The 18,581-nt window shown below is 53.5% G+C and overlaps 1 protein-coding gene across 3 annotated transcripts in view; it reads left to right on the top strand.

The window, feature by feature from the left end:
- Nucleotides 1-18,581, top strand: part of Cntn2 (contactin 2) — a 30,713-nt gene that overhangs the window by 4,001 nt on the left and 8,131 nt on the right. For 2 of the 3 annotated variants that reach the window (XM_005005876.3, XM_003474797.4), the window contains exons 2-16: nucleotides 3,988-4,144; nucleotides 8,954-9,098; nucleotides 9,203-9,378; nucleotides 9,573-9,668; nucleotides 9,976-10,185; nucleotides 10,466-10,565; nucleotides 12,076-12,251; nucleotides 12,609-12,745; nucleotides 13,076-13,205; nucleotides 14,687-14,837; nucleotides 14,946-15,073; nucleotides 15,351-15,526; nucleotides 15,942-16,062; nucleotides 16,746-16,904; nucleotides 17,323-17,472. In XM_005005876.3, coding sequence (XP_005005933.1) covers nucleotides 3,988-4,144; nucleotides 8,954-9,098; nucleotides 9,203-9,378; nucleotides 9,573-9,668; nucleotides 9,976-10,185; nucleotides 10,466-10,565; nucleotides 12,076-12,251; nucleotides 12,609-12,745; nucleotides 13,076-13,205; nucleotides 14,687-14,837; nucleotides 14,946-15,073; nucleotides 15,351-15,526; nucleotides 15,942-16,062; nucleotides 16,746-16,904; nucleotides 17,323-17,472 — 2,212 coding nt within the window. The remainder of the gene's footprint in view (nucleotides 1-3,987; nucleotides 4,145-8,953; nucleotides 9,099-9,202; nucleotides 9,379-9,572; nucleotides 9,669-9,975; nucleotides 10,186-10,465; nucleotides 10,566-12,075; nucleotides 12,252-12,608; nucleotides 12,746-13,075; nucleotides 13,206-14,686; nucleotides 14,838-14,945; nucleotides 15,074-15,350; nucleotides 15,527-15,941; nucleotides 16,063-16,745; nucleotides 16,905-17,322; nucleotides 17,473-18,581) is intronic. The other variant, XM_063240023.1, reaches the window with a different exon arrangement.

Below are 18,581 nucleotides of genomic sequence, written 5' to 3'. Positions count from 1 at the left end.
GGCAGGGTGCCGTGCTCTGCTGTTCCTTCCTGCAAGACAGTTGGGGGCTGGGAAGGAGAGATTGTTCCTGGGAGCGCTGTTCCCTCCCGAGCACACTGTGCAGGGGATAATGCTCCCATGGGTGTGTCCATGTGCTGCAGCCCAAGGTGGCTGCTGGTGTTTACCTAGGTCCTTCCATCTGGGAGATGTTAGAAGAGGAAGGCACCTGCCTGGGAACGCTGGATGCATCAGTGTGCTGAGCTCGTGTGCACACAGCAGTGATGTGACAGTGTCAACAAGCTTGACTTGTGGATAAGCAAGGTTTCTGGGGACACCTGAGGCTGGGGGCATCCTCAGCTCTAAAGGCTGCTCTTTTCTGAGCGCTTGCAATGGGCCAGGTACAACTCTAAGCTCATAACGAGTTGGTCCTACCCAGCTCCTCGTTTTGCAGCTGGGAGACTGAGACTCAGGTACATACTAGTGTCACATAAGCTAGTAAACATCAGACCCATTGACTTCCTGCCCTATGTCAAATCCCATGCTGTGTACAGGATAGATGCCAAAGTGGGGACCCCAGGAGCTCCTGCTATTCTTTAAGGGCTGGGAATGAATCATCACTACTCTCAACTGGGCTCTAAACCCCTCCTTTTCCTCCATCACCCTTCCAAAAGTTGCCAGACCCCTTAATGTTCCAATCTTCATTATTGGAGGAAGAGAGGTAAACTCAAGGCCAGGAGCTGGCATCCCAAGAGACAGCATTTGGAGGATTGCATCTTTTCTCTTCTGAGTGGCTCCACGCAGGGTCCTTAGCCCAGGGAAGTCTGTCATGTACCGGAGTGTAGCTCACAGTCTGGTGTCCCCAGCTGTCCTCAGCCCTTTGTTTCCTGAGCTCAGAACTTCAGCCAACTCCCCTAGTGACTCTAAGCCCCCAAGTGGCCTGTCCCCCATGCACTGGAACCTCACAGGACCACTCCCTGATGGCGACAGCCTGTGCCTGACTGTGCCAGTCTGTGCCTGCACCCCTGTGCCAGGGCAGCTGGCCTGGGTGAGGCTGGGCCAGCTCAGGCCCGGGGCGGGGGTAGCTCTGAGCCTGGCATAGCTCCACTCAGCCTTGCTCCTGACAAAAAGCTGCCTCCAGTCTGGGCATTCTAGAATGTGTCATAGGGCAGATGGTGAGGGGAGATGAGTGCTCTATGAGCTCATGAGCACATTTATGGCACCTGCAGTTGGTCAGGGAGCCCCTTCATAGGTGTATCTTCATCCCCAGTTCCCCTGTGTCCAGCGTGGTGCCTGATACATGGTCAGTGCTTGTGACAATGAAATGAATACAGGGCAAGATCCTATGCCATCACCCTCATCTTCAAGTGCACCATGTATGTATGTGTGTGTAAATGTGCATGTGTGCATGTGTCTGTATGTGTTCATTCATGCAAGGCCTTGGTTCAGTGTACATCTGGTCAGGCTGACTGGTCTCAGTGCTCCCCAAAGGCCACCTAAGGTCCTTCTCAGTCCCACACACATCTCCTTTAAGGATGCAGATCTTGGTTCCCAGGGGTCCCCAGGGCCTTCAGGTCGAGGAGATGGTTGCTAAAAGTCTGGATTAAAGTGAAGTCTAAGATGAGCTGGGATTGGATTATCTATGATTCATGATAATTATCTATGGTGATAGAAACAGTGGACAATTGTGATCACTGCAGGATGGAGGTGATCATTGTGATGTTCATCTCCACCTTGCTCTGGCACATTAGGGAAAAGTGCCTGCTGCCCAGGCTCCTCCCAGGCCAGCCCTTGCTTTGCATGGAGCTCCCCGCACTGACAGACTGACAGAGGGCTGGAGTGAATGATGATGGAGCGCCTTCTTTGTGCCAGGGACCAGTCTATGGCACATCAGTGCTAACAGGGTGGTTTTCAAGCTCTTTGGAGAGATTCTCTATCAGGCAGCCTCCTGCAAAGTCCAGTAGATGCAGTGGAGATAGGTGGAGGTGCTCCCGCAGCAGTTGGGAGGGGCTTGGAATCTAGTCCTCTCTCCCTGCCTCCCAGCTGTGACCCCAGAACAGGTCTGAGCAGCCACAGGCCTCACAGCAGCTTGAGCTGTATTCCAGGGCTCCACTCCCATGGGCACTTTATAACCTTTGCATGGCAGATAAGAGAAACCAAGACTGCAGGGACACAAACTTGTCCAAGCTCCCAGAGCTGTGAAGCATTGAGGTCACCTTACCCATCCTTATCCGTCTGGACCCTAGAAATTTCCATCCTTCCCCACACCTCCCTATTTCAAGGACTCCTGCAACTGTGTGGCATCTGGGGGCATAATTTTGAGATGTTCCTGCTGACCCTAGGGACCTGAGTGTGTGTGTGTGTGTGTGTGTGTGTGTGTGTGTGTGTGTGTGTACATGCACACACCTACCATCTTCTGGAGCATAGAACCACAGATGTTCTCAATCAGTTAAATGTGGCACACAAGTAACACTTCTTCTGTGCCAGGCACTGCTAGAAATAGAGATACCAAGATGTACGAGGCATGGTCTCTCCCCTTGGGGAAATCACAGCCTTCTAGAGGAGACATCCACTTCATGGGCAGGTCACCAAGTATCATCAAGATCAGACCTAGAAGCTGGAGGTGTTGGCATACCCATGTGATCCCCTGGAGGGGGCTGAGACAGGAGGATTGCAAGTTGGAAGCCAGTCTGAGCAACTCAGGGAGACCTTGTCTAAGATTAAAAACAAACAAACAAACAAACCAAACAAAAACTCAACAGATCAGAGCTGAATTCTAACTGTGTGCATATGAGCACGTGTTTGGCATTCCCTGGCAGGGGTGAGCTATGAACAGGGCCTTGCAGGGGAGGTTGCTCTTCCTAGGAAGGGTATCACAAGGGAAGGAGGCGGGGGGGGGGGGGGCTCGCAGGGGCTGGGAGCACCAAGTCTGGGAGTGACAATGGCAAGGGAGGAGCAGGTCATTAGGAGAGGTGACCTGGGGCGCCATTCCAAGCACATGAGCTGGAGTCTCGGTGGAGAGGGACAGCCATCTGTTCATCACTGCCACCCTGACTCCCCGCTTCTCGGCTCCCCTCAGCCTCCCTTGCCACCTCCTTCCCAGTAGGCCCTGAGGCCCTTTCTGCACCCACTCCCAGCTCCTGCATGTGCCAGCTGTGCTGTTGAGGAAGTGACAGAGGTCACAGGTGGTGCCCTGTCCCTGCGGAGCTCTTTCTGAGGTAGTGTTCAGGAGGCGTGGAACATCCCGCGCTCTGTCCATCCCAGTCCCTTCACAGACAGGATGCAGGCTTTGGGAACTCTGGGTCTAACCAGGCCTCTGCTGCACTGAAAGAGGGAGGCTTCTTTGGGGACTGCACTAACCTTCAGCCTAGAAGGTCTGTCTGCTGGGTCATTAGCCTATCTGGTCCAAGTATGGCTAATGGGGACAAGATCAGGACTCCATCGTGCCAAGCATTTAAATGCCTTACCTGAGGACTCTGGCCAAAGATTGTGGATAAATCATGAGACTCACTTCTCACTGCTAGAAAAGTGAGGTGACTCCAGGAGAATTAATACAGCTCCCAGAGGCACCATTTAACCCCCCCCCCAGGGGACCGTGGGAGACAGGTGAAGGGAGGAGTCTGCCCTGAACCCCAGTAGCCTGAGATGATGTCACTGGTCCTCAACCCAGGCACAGGCCCCTTTCTTCTCTGGACCCCACATCTAGAACAATTACCATGAGCAGACAGGAAGAGTCTTGCCTTCCAGTTAGGCCCAGCTTCCACTTCCTTAGCCACACCCTCCTGGCTGGCGGGGGCAGCCGGGAAGCAGGGCAGACCCAGACTCCCAGGAGGGCAGTAGGAGGCACTCAGCCGGGGAAGAGCTCCTTGCTAATAGCCAAGCCCCTTCCCCTGGGGTCCAGAAGGATGAGTGCCTTCGAGATTCCAGGGCCACCAGTAAGAGATCACCGAGCAGACAGGCCCTGGCTGGAGGGGCAGCCTCACCCTCACTCCGAGCGCCGTCTCTTCCCAGGTGCTCCTCGGCCTCCAGTCCAGTGCATCTCCAGCTGGCCTAAGGCTCCTCTCTTCACAGTCTGCACCACCTGGACAGCCCACCATGGGGACAACCCCCAGGACAAAGCCACACCTGCTGCTGCTGCTGCTCACCATGGTCCTCATCTCCACTCCAGGTAAGAGGGCTCATGTGGACTCTGAAGGGATAGTTATATTGTCAAATCATTCCTATGAATTGGTGGTGATTATGCAAATAATTGCCTTCATGTCATTACTAAAAATTTCCCATTTGTGGATCTTACCTGACCTTGAAGGTTAGAAGAGGAAACAAATCTTCGTGACATGGTAGATAAAAGAATGACCCAGAGAGGGCAAGTGTCTTACTCTGGGTCACACATCAAGATTATAGCACAAACAGATCTTCACTCTCTCAGCTTGGAGCTGTACCTATTTTTGTTTTTGTGCTTTGTGATACTGGGGGGTCAAAGCCTGGGCCTTGCAACATGGTAGGCAAGTGCACTACCACTGTGCAAAGACCCCAGCCCCTGGAACTGGAACCCTAAGGTCTTTCTGTCCCCCACAGGACTACAAAGCTAAGGTTAGTTCACTTCAACAGTGAAGTCTCCAGCTTACTTCAGGTCCCAGTAATAACCTTGGATTGCTCCAGAGTCTCTGGCACAGGAGACAACGATAACAACCCAGATCTCTGGCAGGTTCCCTTCAGGTGTCCCTGCAGAGACACCAATGGCAGGAGCAGAGGGGCTCAGTGCTCAGCTTGGAGGAGGGGAGAGGCCAGAGGAGGGAGGGAGATAACGCAGGACTGAGATCCACCCTGCTAGAGCTGGGGAGGTGTCCAGGGCCTGCTGCTCAGGGCTGGGGGCCACTGCTGGCCCTCTGCACTGCTCTGCCAACCCTATTCCCTGCTAGGCCAAGCAAGTATTTCTTCTCTCCCCAAAACGTCCATAGCAAGGAGCCCAACACCCCAGTGTCTTGGTTACTTTTTTTGTTGCTAAGACAAATACCCAACATCCCAAGTTAAAGGAAAACTGTTTATTTAGCCCATGGTTTGCAGAGGATTCAGCCATTAATTGGCTGACTCCAAGGCAGGGTGGCACATAGATGAGGGGCAACAGTTCATGGTGGCCATAAAATAGCAAAAGAGAAAAGGTTCAGAGACTAGATTCTTCCTGTCCCTTATATTGTAGGCAGGCTACCTGTCCTAGGGTAGGTGTAGCACTCACATTCTTAATGCCAGCCAACCCATCAATGCACTGATTTACTAATCATACAACCTTTAATCCCAGCATCACACACTCTAGATCCAGATGCCACTGAAAAAGCCCTATGAGCACATGAGGCTTTGGGGGGGCATCTATACATAACCCTTAACACTTAGTACGTACCCTCTACCATCCTGGGGTTCTCAGGGCTCAGACTATACTTCCCATCATAGCACCCGCAACGTCAAGCCAGGGTGCTTTGGCCCCTCATGTCACCAGCACACTTTCAGATGTTCTCATTATGTCCTCACTGCCTCCCAGTCCTGAGTGTGGGAGCCCGGACTGCACAGAACAGAAGACATCAGACCACACAGGCCAGAAAAGAGGTGCCTCAATTTGGTGCTGGACCTGCTCTGTCCTAAGCATGGAATGTGGGTGTAATCCAGGTGCCCATTGCTAAGGGGTCAGTACCTGCACTTTTATGAGAAAGAGACAGACAGACAGACAGAGACAGAGAGAAGAGAGAGGTGGGGGGAAAGAGAGAGATAGCAAAAGTCCTAACTGGGCCCCACCCTGCCAAGAAGGCGTCTGAGTCCTCAGCTGCCCTGCTCTTGGGGTAGCTCTGGGTTTCTGGTGCCCCAATCAAGCAAAAGCAGGGAGATCAGTGAGACGCCTCCTCCCTGCTCAGCCCTCCAAGCCCTTTTCCTGCAGGGCTCCCGGTGCCTGGATCTGAACAAAGAGTTACCAGGACAGGGAAATAAGAGTGAGGCTGTGAGCCAGGGAACAGGGACAGCAGGGAGAGCTGGCTTTGCCTGGGAGTGAGTGTGTGTGTATGCGGGTGTGTGCAAGCACAACTATGTGGAAGGCTGCACATGTGGGTGGGTGTGTACGCAGCTATGGAGGAAAGCGGGGTGTGTGGACGTGGATGCTGTGAGGCTGGAGGCATAAGTGGGGTGCAACATGGAGGGGCACCATGTTTTGGAGGTGTCTGGGAGCCTCCTAACAGATCTGGGCTCTCCGTGGTCACTCTTCAGGGTGCACAAGGCCTTCTGTACAGCCCTGGCCCACTCAGCCACCACCGCCACCACCCGGACAGATGCCAGGAGCCGCTCTGACTGATTCTTGACCTCTGGGATGGAATAGGGCCCTTGATGGTTCTGATGGAAAACTGGGGCCAAGAATCCCAGGCACCATGATGTGGGAGTACAGGCGTGTAATCCCAGCACTCTGGGAGACCGGGGTAGGGTGATAGCAAGCTCAAGCCCGGGCTGAGGAATTTCGAGACTCAGTGAGATCCTGTCTCAGAATAAAATATTAAAAAGGGATGGGAATGCAGCCTAGTGAGAAGGCCCTGGGTTCAGTCCCCAGTATCACAAAAAGAAAGGAGAGAGGGAAGGAGGGAAGGGAAGGGAAAGAAGAGAAAGGGGAGAGTGGAAAGGAGGAAAAAAATGTTGCCAAAGAACAAAAATCTCCTGATCTGCTTCTTGCTGTGTGGGGCAAATTATTAAACCTTTCTCACTCTCAGTTTCCACACTGGTATAATAAGAAAATGTAGAGCCCATCCTACTCCTCAGAGCTTATACAAAGGAAATATGAGAGTGGGGTGCTTGATAAATAGCAAGGGATTGACCCATAACACCTAATTGTATTATTTCTTGAATGTATGTATTTGTTACTAATAAATACACCTACATGTGGAATCACACACATATATAAATAAGCCTGCATGGCCAGGTGCTGCCGCTCATGTATGGCTCTGGCCATGTGAGGAGCTCAGAGAAGCACGTGTATATTATGTATGAGTGTATGTGTGACAAGACTGTGCAGGTGAGCAATGTGGCGTGCACGTGAGTATTTCAGTGAGCATAAGGGTGTGCATGTGGCTGAGTGCAGAAGAAAAAGGTTTTACAGGAAGAAAGACATCTCAAGCCTCCGGGTGCCTGGGCCCCTCAGCTGCCACCACCACCCAGCCGGAGCTCCTGGGAGCTGCTATTGTCCAACATGCTTCCAGCATCCTGGCTGCCTCCCATCTTTCCCTCCCTCCCCTCCCGTTGGTCCCAGCTGGAGCAGGGATCCCTACCCTCCACCACCATCATTAACTAGGGATTAAACTGGGCTTTCCAGCGGAGAGATGCTGTGGCCCTCTCCGAGCCAGAGCAAGGCCCAGGGCGGCAGTGAGGGAGAGGGATGGTCAACATGGTGGGAAGGGGGCGGGACGCCTGCATCAGTGCTTCCTGGGAGCCCTGCCCCCTTCCTCATTCTGAGAGCTGCTGAACAGCTGTCCCCACCCCCCGGGGGCCAGCCTAGGCCTCAGCTGCAGCATTGGGCCCAGCCTTGGAAGAGGTTGACAGCTGGATGCACCCAGAAAGGAGGCACTAATTGGTTAATGGGGGTCCCTCCCCTCTGTGAACCACCAAGGAAGGCTGAAGTCAGCTGCACAGGGGCCAATTAGGGAGCTGGCTCCCCCCTCACACCACAGTGGCCAGTCCAATTGGCCCCGTCTTGTAGAAGGAGCATGAGGCACTGTCCCCCATACTGGTGAGGCCCGACAGTGGTACTGAGAGAGAGAGCATCGACCCAGGATGGGGCTGCCATGCCAACTCCATCTTCGCGTTTGATGGCCATCTGTTCTACAGTTTCATGAGGTCTAGTCCCGTCTGTGTCACAGGCTTGCTTGTGTATGACTGTGGCAGGCAAGTCATTCTCTTCTCTGAGCCTCTTTTGAGTTGTGACACTGGGATTTTATAAAACTGCCACCAATCAAACTGCCCACCATCCACCTGCCATCAGTCCTTCCTTCTCCCCCAGCCCCCACTTGCCCACATGCAGGACCAGCAGGCATTTGCACCTGCTACCTTAGCAGGGTTCTGGCTGAGTCCTCCCACGGGGCCCGGGAGGTACATTTGTACTGGCTTCGTTTCACAGGTGAAGTCACTCTGGCTGGGCTACCATAACTTGTCCTCCGAGCCGCAGCCTAGCCTCCAACCAGAGCATTCTGCACTGCACCGCATGGCCCCCAAATGACATAGATTCCAGGGACACACAGCCTCACTCCCCCTTCTGTTTCTGCAATACTGAGTATCCAACCCATGCTAGGCAAGTGCTCTAGCACTAAGTTCAATCCCCTAGTCCTTTTACTTTTTATTTTTATTTTATTTTATTTTATTTTTACTTTTTATTTTGAGACAAGTCTTGCTAAGTCACCCAGCCTGGCTTCAAACTTGGGATCTTTTTGCCTCAGCCTCCCAAGAAACTGGGACTGCAGGCCTGAGCTACCAGGCCCACCTCAGTCTCCCAGGGTGTAATAACTGCTTCCCAGCACCTTGGGCCTAAACCATTATTATGTCATATAACACCTTGTACTGTCAGTTTTCTATCTATTCCCAATCTTCAGGCTCCCTCAGGGAGAGGGTCTAAGTCTGCTTCATTTCACAGCCCAAGGTTTTGTATATAGCAAGTGCTTGGTACCTGAGGGGACTGTGGGTGATCAACTGTGCCAACCCCACCAGATGGGGCCTGCCCAGCTCAGTCTATTTAAATTCAATTTTAAGTTAATTAAGATTAAATTATATTAAAAACTCGGTTCCATAGTAGCCACATTTCGGGTTCTCAACAGCCACAGGTGGCATGGAGCTGCCATATTAGACAGCAGAGAAAATGGAATATTCCCATTATCTCGAGACTGTTGCTGGATGGCACAGCCCCAGAGGCCAGGCTCCAGCTAGCCCTAGGCCCTGAGGACTCTGGGGGTGTCCCCTTCTGCAGCTTGGAGTCTGGCCCAGGTAACTTCAGCCACTTTTGGGCCTGTCTTTGAAGACCAGCCTCTCGGCCTGCTGTTCCCAGAGGAGTCCACAGAGGAGCAGGTGACACTGGCATGCCGGGCCCGCGCCAGCCCTCCTGCCACCTACAGGTAAGGCCCCTGCAGTGGGCACTGGGAGGCCCTCAGAGGTCATGGTTTTCCTTCATGTCAGCCCTGCCACCCAGGGCTGAGGTTCCCTCTGTCTTCTGTGGCAGGTGGAAGATGAATGGCACAGAGATGAAGCTGGAACCAGATTCCCGTCACCAGTTGGTGGGGGGCAACCTGGTCATCATAAACCCCACGAAAGCCCAGGATGCCGGTGTCTACCAGTGCCTGGCCTCAAACCCAGTGGGCACTGTGGTCAGCAGGGAGGCTGTCCTCCGCTTCGGCTGTGAGACTCAGGGCGGGGCCAAGACACTGGAGGGAGGGCAAGAGAGGGCAGGAACCATGCATGCAAGGACCAGGGACACCCTCAGGCTAGGCTTTCCCACCCTAACTAATGAACTAATGGCTTCCCTGTGGAGCATGAGATGAGGAAGAGACCAGGCCCAGAAGACAGTGCCTAAGCCCTGTCTCCGTTCCCAGTTCTGCAGGAGTTCTCCAAAGAAGAGCGAGACCCAGTGAAAGCCCACGAAGGCTGGGGGGTGATGTTGCCCTGTAACCCACCCGCCCACTACCCAGGTGAGTGGGGACCCTGGGGACGGGGGACATGGGAAAGGCTTCTGGACACTCAGTGGAAGAAAGATGGAGTAGGCAGGCAGGTGACCTGTTTCTGTTGTGTGTCTGCCATATTCTAGCTGCCCTGCTTGTAGGTCCCAAGCAACCAACTATCCCTGAGAGCAGATTAGAGTCCCATCTCCCCGAACTCCCAGCCCAGAGCTTGGGGACTCAGGGCAAGATTCAAAGATCACTGCCAATCTGTTGGGTTCCCACTCAAATCACCCCGAAACCAGAATTCCCTGGTTTCCTCAAACTCCTCACATCCTAGGCTTGTCCTATCGCTGGCTCCTCAACGAGTTCCCCAACTTCATCCCGACGGATGGGCGTCACTTCGTGTCCCAGACCACAGGGAACCTATACATTGCCCGGACCAATGCCTCTGACCTGGGCAACTACTCCTGCCTGGCCACAAGCCACATGGACTTCTCCACCAAGAGTGTCTTCAGCAAATTCGCACAGCTTAACCTGGCTGCAGAAGGTCAGGGTCTCTGGGCGAGCATGGCAGGAGGGGTGGGAAAACGGGATTCCCCTTGGTAATGGTTAGGAGCAGCTCACAGGGCATGGCACCCTGGGCCTCCTGCAGACAGGCCTTGGACCCTGTGCCTGGCCCAAGAATAGGCATGAGAGACTCCTGAGATCCCACCCGACTGCGCAGCAGCACAAGCTCCAACAAGCGCTGTGGTTCTGAAATCCTGAGCACCAGAGCCACGCCTCCCTGGAGTCACCGCATGTGATTTGCAAGGCCCTTCTCTCCCCAGATCCCCGGCTTTTTGCACCCAGCATCAAGGCCCGGTTCCCTGCAGAGACCTATGCACTGGTGGGACAGCAGGTCACCCTGGAATGCTTTGCCTTTGGGAAGTAAGTGATGGGGGTGCGGGTTCCCAGGGCAAGACACAGCTTCCCAGGGACATAGGGTAAGGGTGGGCAAGGTCATGCACAGTCACCTTGGCCCTTCGCAGGGCCTATGGGTGCTGGACACTCCCTGAAGATGAGGTACCTTTCACCAGGGGTCTTATGCATATGTGTCACGTGGTCCTCCTGCCACGCAGGTAGGCTCAGAGGCAGTTTGAAAAACACCCAGGCTGGGGGGCTGGGGATTTAGCTCAGTGGCATAAAGCACCTGCCTTGCAAGCAGGTAGTCATGAGTTCGATCCCTGGTACCGATAAAAACGAAAAAGACAAAAAAAAAGAAAGAAAGAAAAACACCCAGGCTGAAGGCTAGTGTGGGCCCCAACCCAGACTGCCCAGTTCAAATCCCACATCTGCCACTTGCTGACTAGGAGACCTAACCACCTAACTACCTAACTTCTCTGTGCCTCAGTTTCCTCGTTTGTAGATGAGGGTAGTAGTAGGATAATAATAGCATCCTCGTGTGGGTTAAATGAGTTAATATACATATTGTCCTTAAAACAGTGCCTGGCATTTATTAAATATTCTATGAATGCTAACAGCTATCTATTTTAAAAATTATAACAGAAAGTGCTATTTTTCTTGTTCTCCCAGAAAAAGGAATCACTAGAATTATTTTTTTTTTTAACCATGACTGTGTCTTCCAAAGAGTCACTAGAATTAGACTAAGCAATAGCAGATGCTAAATAAATGTCTGTGGGATAAATGAAAAAAGTGTGACTTGTACTTTGGTCCTTTCATTCCTTGAATATGGGGCTGCTGCTTTGTGAAAAACTATTATGCCTCCAAAAAACTATGAAAAGCACATGGGAGGGCAATATTGGCCCTTTAAGATTCTCTGATTCCTAATTGGGCACTGGGGCTTGCCCCTGTTATCTCAGCACTTAAGGAGTTGAGACAGGAGGATCACAGATTCCAGCTCAGTCTGGTCAACTTAGTGAGACATTGCCTCAAAATCAAAAACAATAAAATAAAACAAAACTTAAAAAAAAAAAAAATAAAGGGCTGGAGGAGGTAGCATCCCTAGATTAGATCCCCAGGACCAAAACAAACAAACAAACCCCCCCACTAATTTGCAGTTCATTTTAATGCACAGATTACTAATAGCTAAAGAGTCTTTCAAACGTGGAGTGGAAGGGCAGGGGAGTCCTACAGACACAAGTCACAGGCCACAGTGTGGGGAGGGCAACCCAGCCTCAGGGCTGGCCAGGTTTGTTGGCTTCATGGCTGAGGCAGAGGACAGAGCAAGCCAGGAGCCCGTCTCTTGTTCTTTTTTTGCACTTGGGCCTTGAGAAACAGTGTGAGAATCGGGCCCCCGGGGTGCCTTGTCCTCTCCCAGGTCTGCGGTCCCCTGTCCAGCTGCCCAGCAACCCCAGACAGCCTAGGAGTCTGGGTACCAGCAGTCCTGTATGCCTGAGCAGCGCCAGCTCAATCCGCCCCTCTGTGTCATCCCTGCCAGCCCAGTCCCCATGATCAAGTGGCGCAAAGTGGACGGCTCCTTGTCCCCACAGTGGGCCACCGCCGAGCCCACCCTGCAGATTCCAAGTGTGAGCTTCGAGGATGAGGGCACCTATGAGTGTGAGGCAGAGAACTCCAAAGGCCGCGACACCGTCCAGGGCCGCATCATCGTGCAGGGTACAGGGCGGGACCCCGGGCCTGCCTCGCTCCTGGGAAGCCCCCAAAGTAGGAGGACCCTTCTTCCCCCAGGGATCCCCCCTCCCCCGGGTTATGAGATCAAAGCAGCTGCTGCTGTGGCCAGCTCAGAACCGGGGGTGCAGAAGGCACACAGGAGGCTTCAAGGCGACTTCAGTCACTCAAGCAGCCTCTGGGACAATCAGACCGCAACTTTCCTCTTTCCTGGCCGCTTTTTCCCCTTTGTCTTCTCCATCCCAGGATGCAGGCGGGGCCCTCTGCTGTCTGGAACAACTACTGCAGCCTTGTGATTATTTCCATTCTGTGAGCATCCCTCGATTCCTCTCCTTGCTCCTACAGCTCAGCCTGAGTGGCTCAAGGTGATCTCAGACACGGAGGCCGACATAGGTGCCAACCTGCGTTGGGGATGCGCGGCCGCTGGCAAGCCCCGGCCCACTGTGCGCTGGCTGCGGAACGGGGAGCCCCTGGCCTCCCAGGTAACCCCTGGGACCTCCTACTACACAACCCCCTCCTCTGTTGAGCTGGTTCCCTAGGCCGCCCCAGCCTCTCTGGGTCAGTGGGGTGTCACAGGGTGGATCTGGGTGCTCTTTTCCATCGGAGTCACATGGCCACAGTTGGTCAACTAGATAGAACCCCAGAGACCAAACAGGGCGTGGTCCTCAGTGGGTCCTCTGGCCCCTCTGTCCTTGGGGAGGCCTGATAATCTCTAGACTGAGGCTCTAGGGGTCCTGCTCCCTGTCCTTACCTGAGCCTGACTCCAGCCCTGCTCTTCCCCGCCCTGCCCTGGGCTGGGCTGTTCTGCACAGAACCGGGTGGAGGTGTTGGCCGGGGACCTGCGGTTCTCCAAACTGAGCCTGGAAGACTCAGGCATGTACCAGTGTGTGGCAGAAAACAAGCATGGCACCATCTATGCCAGCGCCGAGTTGGCTGTGCAAGGTACAGGGCCTGGGGAGGGGCCCGCAGGAGGGGCAGTGAGTTCTGAGTTTCAGCGTCTCTAACAGCACACATGCAGGTGTGTGCACACTCAGGCACTCACACATGCACACTCACGGCTAGGTTCCCTTGGCTTGCCAGCTGCCTCTGTGAGGAACTGAGAAAGCTCAAGAAGGAGGTGAGCTCCCTGGGGACAGGGTCTCCCACTCAGCCCATGCACTTGACCTTTGACCAGTTACTGACTTTCCCTGTCTCAGTTCCTCAATTGATAAAACATGAGGAGTAATCACCCTGTCTGCCTCCTGCCACCACAAGGAGTGACATGAGAGAGGGCAGGCATCAAGGGCCTGTTCTTTGTATGGCAGCAAATGCTAATCTTTAGTTGTATAACTCAAGGCTGTTGAACCTCAGTTTCCCCATCTGTAAAAGAGTATGAGTATATTGTTAGTATCACTCTTTTGTTTTGTTTCTTTTTTGGTACTGGGAATTGAACTCATGACCTGGCACCTGCCAGGCAGGCACTTATGCCACTGAGCTAAGTCCCCAGCCCTATTTTTAAATTACAGTAAGACCTCATTAAGATTCATTCATTCATTCATTCATTCATTCAACCAATACTTATTTAACACTTCCTAGAGAACAGAAACAAAAGACCACAACTCTACCTTCAGGTAGCTTTCAATCCAGCAAAGGGAGAGGGACAAACAAACACAAAATCACATAAATAATTTTTGTTAGCCACAAAAAGGCAGCATAACAAAAATTCAGTAGTGTGAAGGTAGTGAGGTGAGTAGTTAGATACGGTGCTCAGGAAAGACTTCTCACATCTGTAAGTTGAGTGTTAGGAAACCAGCCTTGTGACTGTCTGGGGAATTTCTTGGCAAATTTGATATCAAGTGCAAAGGTCCTGAGGCAGGAAAAAACCTCAGCAACTTCAAAGAACAACAAAATCCAGATGGTTAGAAGAAAATGAGTGAGGAGAGAGTGGAGCAGTTTGTGATGGGAGAGGCATGGGGCTCATGTGTGAGGCCCTGCCGGGACTTGGACTTCATTTTGATTCATACTTTTTAAAAGGCTCCAAGCTGCTGGATAGAATGAGATTGTAGAAGAAAAACACAAGTAGGGAGATGTTTCCATCATCCAGGCAGGCCAGGCATGGTGATGCACACACCTGTGATCCCAGCACTTGGGAGACTGAGGTAGGAGCATCACTGTGAGCTCAAGGCCAGTCTGGACTACATAGCAAGAGCCTGCCTCAAAAAAAATCAACATCATCATCACCCTCCGGGCAGGCGATGCAGTGGCCAGGAGCAGCGACGGCAGTGGGGTGCTGAGTGGGGGCTCGCCGTCTGGAGGTGCTGTGGGTGCGGGGCTCACTGGTCTCTGGTCTACTTACCGCGCTTAGCACATGGCCCCAGGACATTGCCATCCAGGATAATGGGCGCTGCTGCCACTCCATGAGCGGCGGTCCCCTTTCTTTCCAGCACTGGCCCCTGACTTCAGGCAGAACCCCGTCAGGCGTCTGATCCCGGCGGCTCGAGGGGGAGAGATCAGTATCGCCTGCCAGCCACGGGCGGCACCCAAGGCCACAGTGCTCTGGAGCAAAGGCACTGAGATTCTGGTCAACAGCAGCAGGTGCCACCCGCCCCCTCCCTGGGCTGCCCGTGCCCCTCTTGCTGGTCTCTTGGTGCCATGATGACGGCGTGTCCCTGGGTGAGCCAGACTGCTCTGTCCTTACTGCAGGGTGACGGTGACTCCAGGTGGCACCTTGATCATAAGGAACATCAGTCGCTCTGATGAAGGCAAATACACCTGCTTTGCTGAGAACTTCATGGGCAAAGCCAACAGCACCGGGGTCCTGTCTGTGCGTGGTAAGCTGGGGCCTCCACCAGCAGGCACTGCCCTCCCTGCTGTCCTGCTCTCGTTCTGAGTCACCCTGGATTCAGGATCGCTCGGGACCGTACCCTTGCCCCTCTCCAGTCTGGCCCTGCCTTGCTTCCCAGCCTACGCTCCCAGGGAGGCTGAGGGTCAGGACACCTGTCCTGCGGTCCAGGCCAGAGCCTCTTGTCCTACTATGTTCTGAGCTTTCTCCTCCTGCCCACCACCCAGAGGCTTTGTTTTCCATTCTTGTTTTTGATTTTTTTGCAGATGCAACCAAGATCACTCTGGCCCCCTCCAGTGCTGACATCAACCTGGGCGACAATCTGACCCTGCAATGCCATGCCTCCCACGACCCCACCATGGACCTCACCTTCACCTGGACCCTGGATGACTTCCCCATCAACTTTGATAAGCCTGGGGGGCACTATCGGAGGGCCAGTGTGGTGAGGACCTTCCCTCCTTCCAAACAGGCAGGGGACTCACTGTGTCCTCAGTCATGCTACCCAAAGCCCCTCCACCGTAAGCTCCCCCTTGGACTGATGATCGGCCTTCCTAGACCCTGCCAAAGACCATGCATTCAGGAGAGGGTTAGAGATGAACTTCCAGTTCTGAGCACCGGAGAGGCCCTCTCACCCTCCAGTGCAAAGCACAGTACTGACTCAGGTGTCCCTGCCTGTTCTGGGACGCACCTGGCTGCTCAGTCCCTGGAGGTATTAAGTGGGAGCTTCCTCCCACTGGCCAGAAAGGAGAGCTGAGATTCAAGGGGCCACAGATAGCAAAGAGCAGGAGACTCCTGAGCTCTGCCCTGTCTCATGCCCACTGGGCTACTTTCTCTGACCCGCTGACCCCTTTGTACAGAAGGAAACTGTCGGGGACCTGATGATCCTGAATGCCCAGCTGCGCCATGGAGGGAAGTACACATGCATGGCTCAGACGGTGGTAGACAGTGCATCGAAAGAGGCCACTGTCCTGGTCCGAGGTGATGTGGTTCCTCGCCTGTCCCTGTCCTTACTCCCTTTGTGGCCAGCTGCACTGTCCTGACTTGCTCGCCCCAGCTGTGCTCCCCGTCCTGAAAGCAGTGGGGAAAGTTTGGGACAGAAGTCCCCGCAGCTGGACACAGCCACTACATTAGTACCTGTGGGCTCTTTTCAGACCTTAAGTGCCTGGCGTGTTTTCTTCCAAAGTCAAGTTTAAAGAAAAACAATCCACCCAAGCCAGGCATGGTGTTGCACACTTGTAACCCCAGCACTGTGGGAGGCGGAGGCAGAACTGCAAACCCAAGCCTGACCGAGGTGCCTTAGTGAGGCCCTGTCTCAAAATAAAAAACTAAAATGGAGCCCAGGGCTCAATGCAAAGATCCTGAGTTCAATCCTCTAGTACTGAAAAAAAGTACTTGAACATCCCAAAACAGTGTGGCTGAGCTTAGTTTTCAAGCTTAGCGCTTGAAGAGCTCTGCGGCCCGTTCCTCCGTAAGAGCGGCCACTGGGGGCGCCCAAACCTGAGACACGTCCCTCCCTCCACACCCACTGTGATCCCCTCTCCCAGGGTGTGTTTGCAGCGCTCTCTGCTGCCCTATTTTGGTACTGCACCAGCCCAAATAGCGGTTGAATCAAGTTGAAAGCTGCCCATTTCTGACCCATTCCTCTCTGCTTCTGGGTACAGGTCCGCCAGGTCCCCCGGGAGGCGTGGTAGTGAGGGACATCAGTGACACTACTGTCCAGCTTAGCTGGAGCCGTGGCTTTGACAACCACAGCCCCATTGCCAAGTACACCCTGCAAGCCCGCACCCCACCTGCGGGGAAATGGAAGCAGGTCCGGACCAGTAAGTGTGAGGCCCCAGCTCTCAGAAGTGAGAAGGCTGTGGGAGGGGTCCGAGGACAGGGCCGAGCCTGGAGCTGCAAGAGGGACACGGTTCACACTGAGCCAGCAGGAGAGACTCACAGATGTGAAAGTGCTGAGAGGGCAGAGAGAGGTGCTCGGGGGGTGCCTTGAGACTTGGGAGGGTTATCACTGGAGGCGGGGAAAGAGTCAGGGGTGTGGGGTGCGCACAGCATTGGCTTGGGCACCAAGGCAGTGGTGTTTACTCATTTCTCAATCATTTCTGAAAGAGGTGCTGAGTGTTTAGTAGATGGCCCACTCCACAGCAAGGGCTGGGTACCAAGAGGAGTTTCCAGCAATGCCTGCCAGCTACAGGCAGAAGAATAAATGCATGCTGCCCTGTGATGCCCCGTGCCTTACAGATCCTGCCAACATTGAGGGCAACGCCGAGACTGCCCAGGTGCTGGGCCTCACACCCTGGATGGACTACGAGTTCCGGGTCTTAGCCAGCAACATCCTGGGTACCGGCGAGCCCAGTGGGCCCTCCAGCAGAATCCGGACCAAGGAAGCAGGTCAGGGGTCTGAGAGTCCATTATAGAGCTCTCAGCAGGCAGAGACCCTGGCCTCGGGTACAAGGGACTTCAAGGGAGCAACCACTGTGAAGTCCCAGCCCTGTTTGCCAGGCCTTGGGTCCCAACGAAGCAGTCAGGAAAGGGCACCTGGTTGGGGCAGGTGCCAATGCATGGATGAACCACCTGGGGCAAATCTGTCATTTAAAAATGAGCCAGTGTGGCAGCTGGAGTGAATCATCTTTTAAGTTTAATTGTTTAAAACTGGAAAAAACAAAATTTGGAAAATGGAAGGCTCACACTAGCAGAGCATAGACTTGAATGCAGGACCCTGGGAAATGGGGAGGTCTCCTTCTAGACAAACAGAATTCAGTTACTAGAAGGGGTGGGGAGGACCTGAGGAGGTGGCTAGAGTCTCCACACCCTTGTTTAGAAGGCTTCTTTGGAGCAGAAGGGAAGGAATAATCAGGAAAGTCATGTGGTTGTCCAAACCAGAGCCGGGCAGGACATAGGGGTGAGACTCAGGAGGAGGAGCAGGCACAGACTGTGAGAGCGGAAAGCCTAGGGCCACAGCCAGGGGTTAGACCCTGCTGCCTGCTCCTGCCTGCCCAGGCCTCAGCACGGACATGTGAGGCATGGTCCTCATGTCACCCTCTGCCATGCTTCCCCATGCTCCAGGATGGCCTCCAGCCTCTTTCTGGATTCACTGGACATTTTAAACTCATCCCTCTCCTAAGTAGGAAATTTCAGACAGGGCACTCTCCTTGACCCTGAAGAATTTGGAGAAAAGGGGCTTCCATTATTCTAGCATCCCAGGAACCCCAGGAACCCTGATGGGCTTTAAAGTCTAGCTGGGCCACACATCATGAGCACAGGTGAGGCTGCTAATGATGCCCATCTCACGGGGGCAAATGGCATCGAGTTTAAGTGACTCTTGCAAAGTACAAGGCCCGAAGGTGTTATCACCTGAACCCAGTAACATTTCTGCAAGAACATTTAGAGCCCCAGCCAACCTACTTTCTGCCAAGCTGCAGGAACTGAAAAATATACCCTTGTTTTAATACAGAAATACAGAGTTGTTTATACTAGAGACAATTAGAAAATAAAATCTT

This window comes from Cavia porcellus, unplaced genomic scaffold, assembly GCF_034190915.1.
Source record: "Cavia porcellus strain 051 isolate PalLab524CR breed Dunkin Hartley unplaced genomic scaffold, mCavPor4.1 scaffold_29, whole genome shotgun sequence".
Lineage (NCBI taxonomy): Eukaryota > Metazoa > Chordata > Mammalia > Rodentia > Caviidae > Cavia > Cavia porcellus.
Note: the sequence above shows the minus strand (reverse complement) of the source record. Positions and strands in the feature narration are given on the sequence as shown.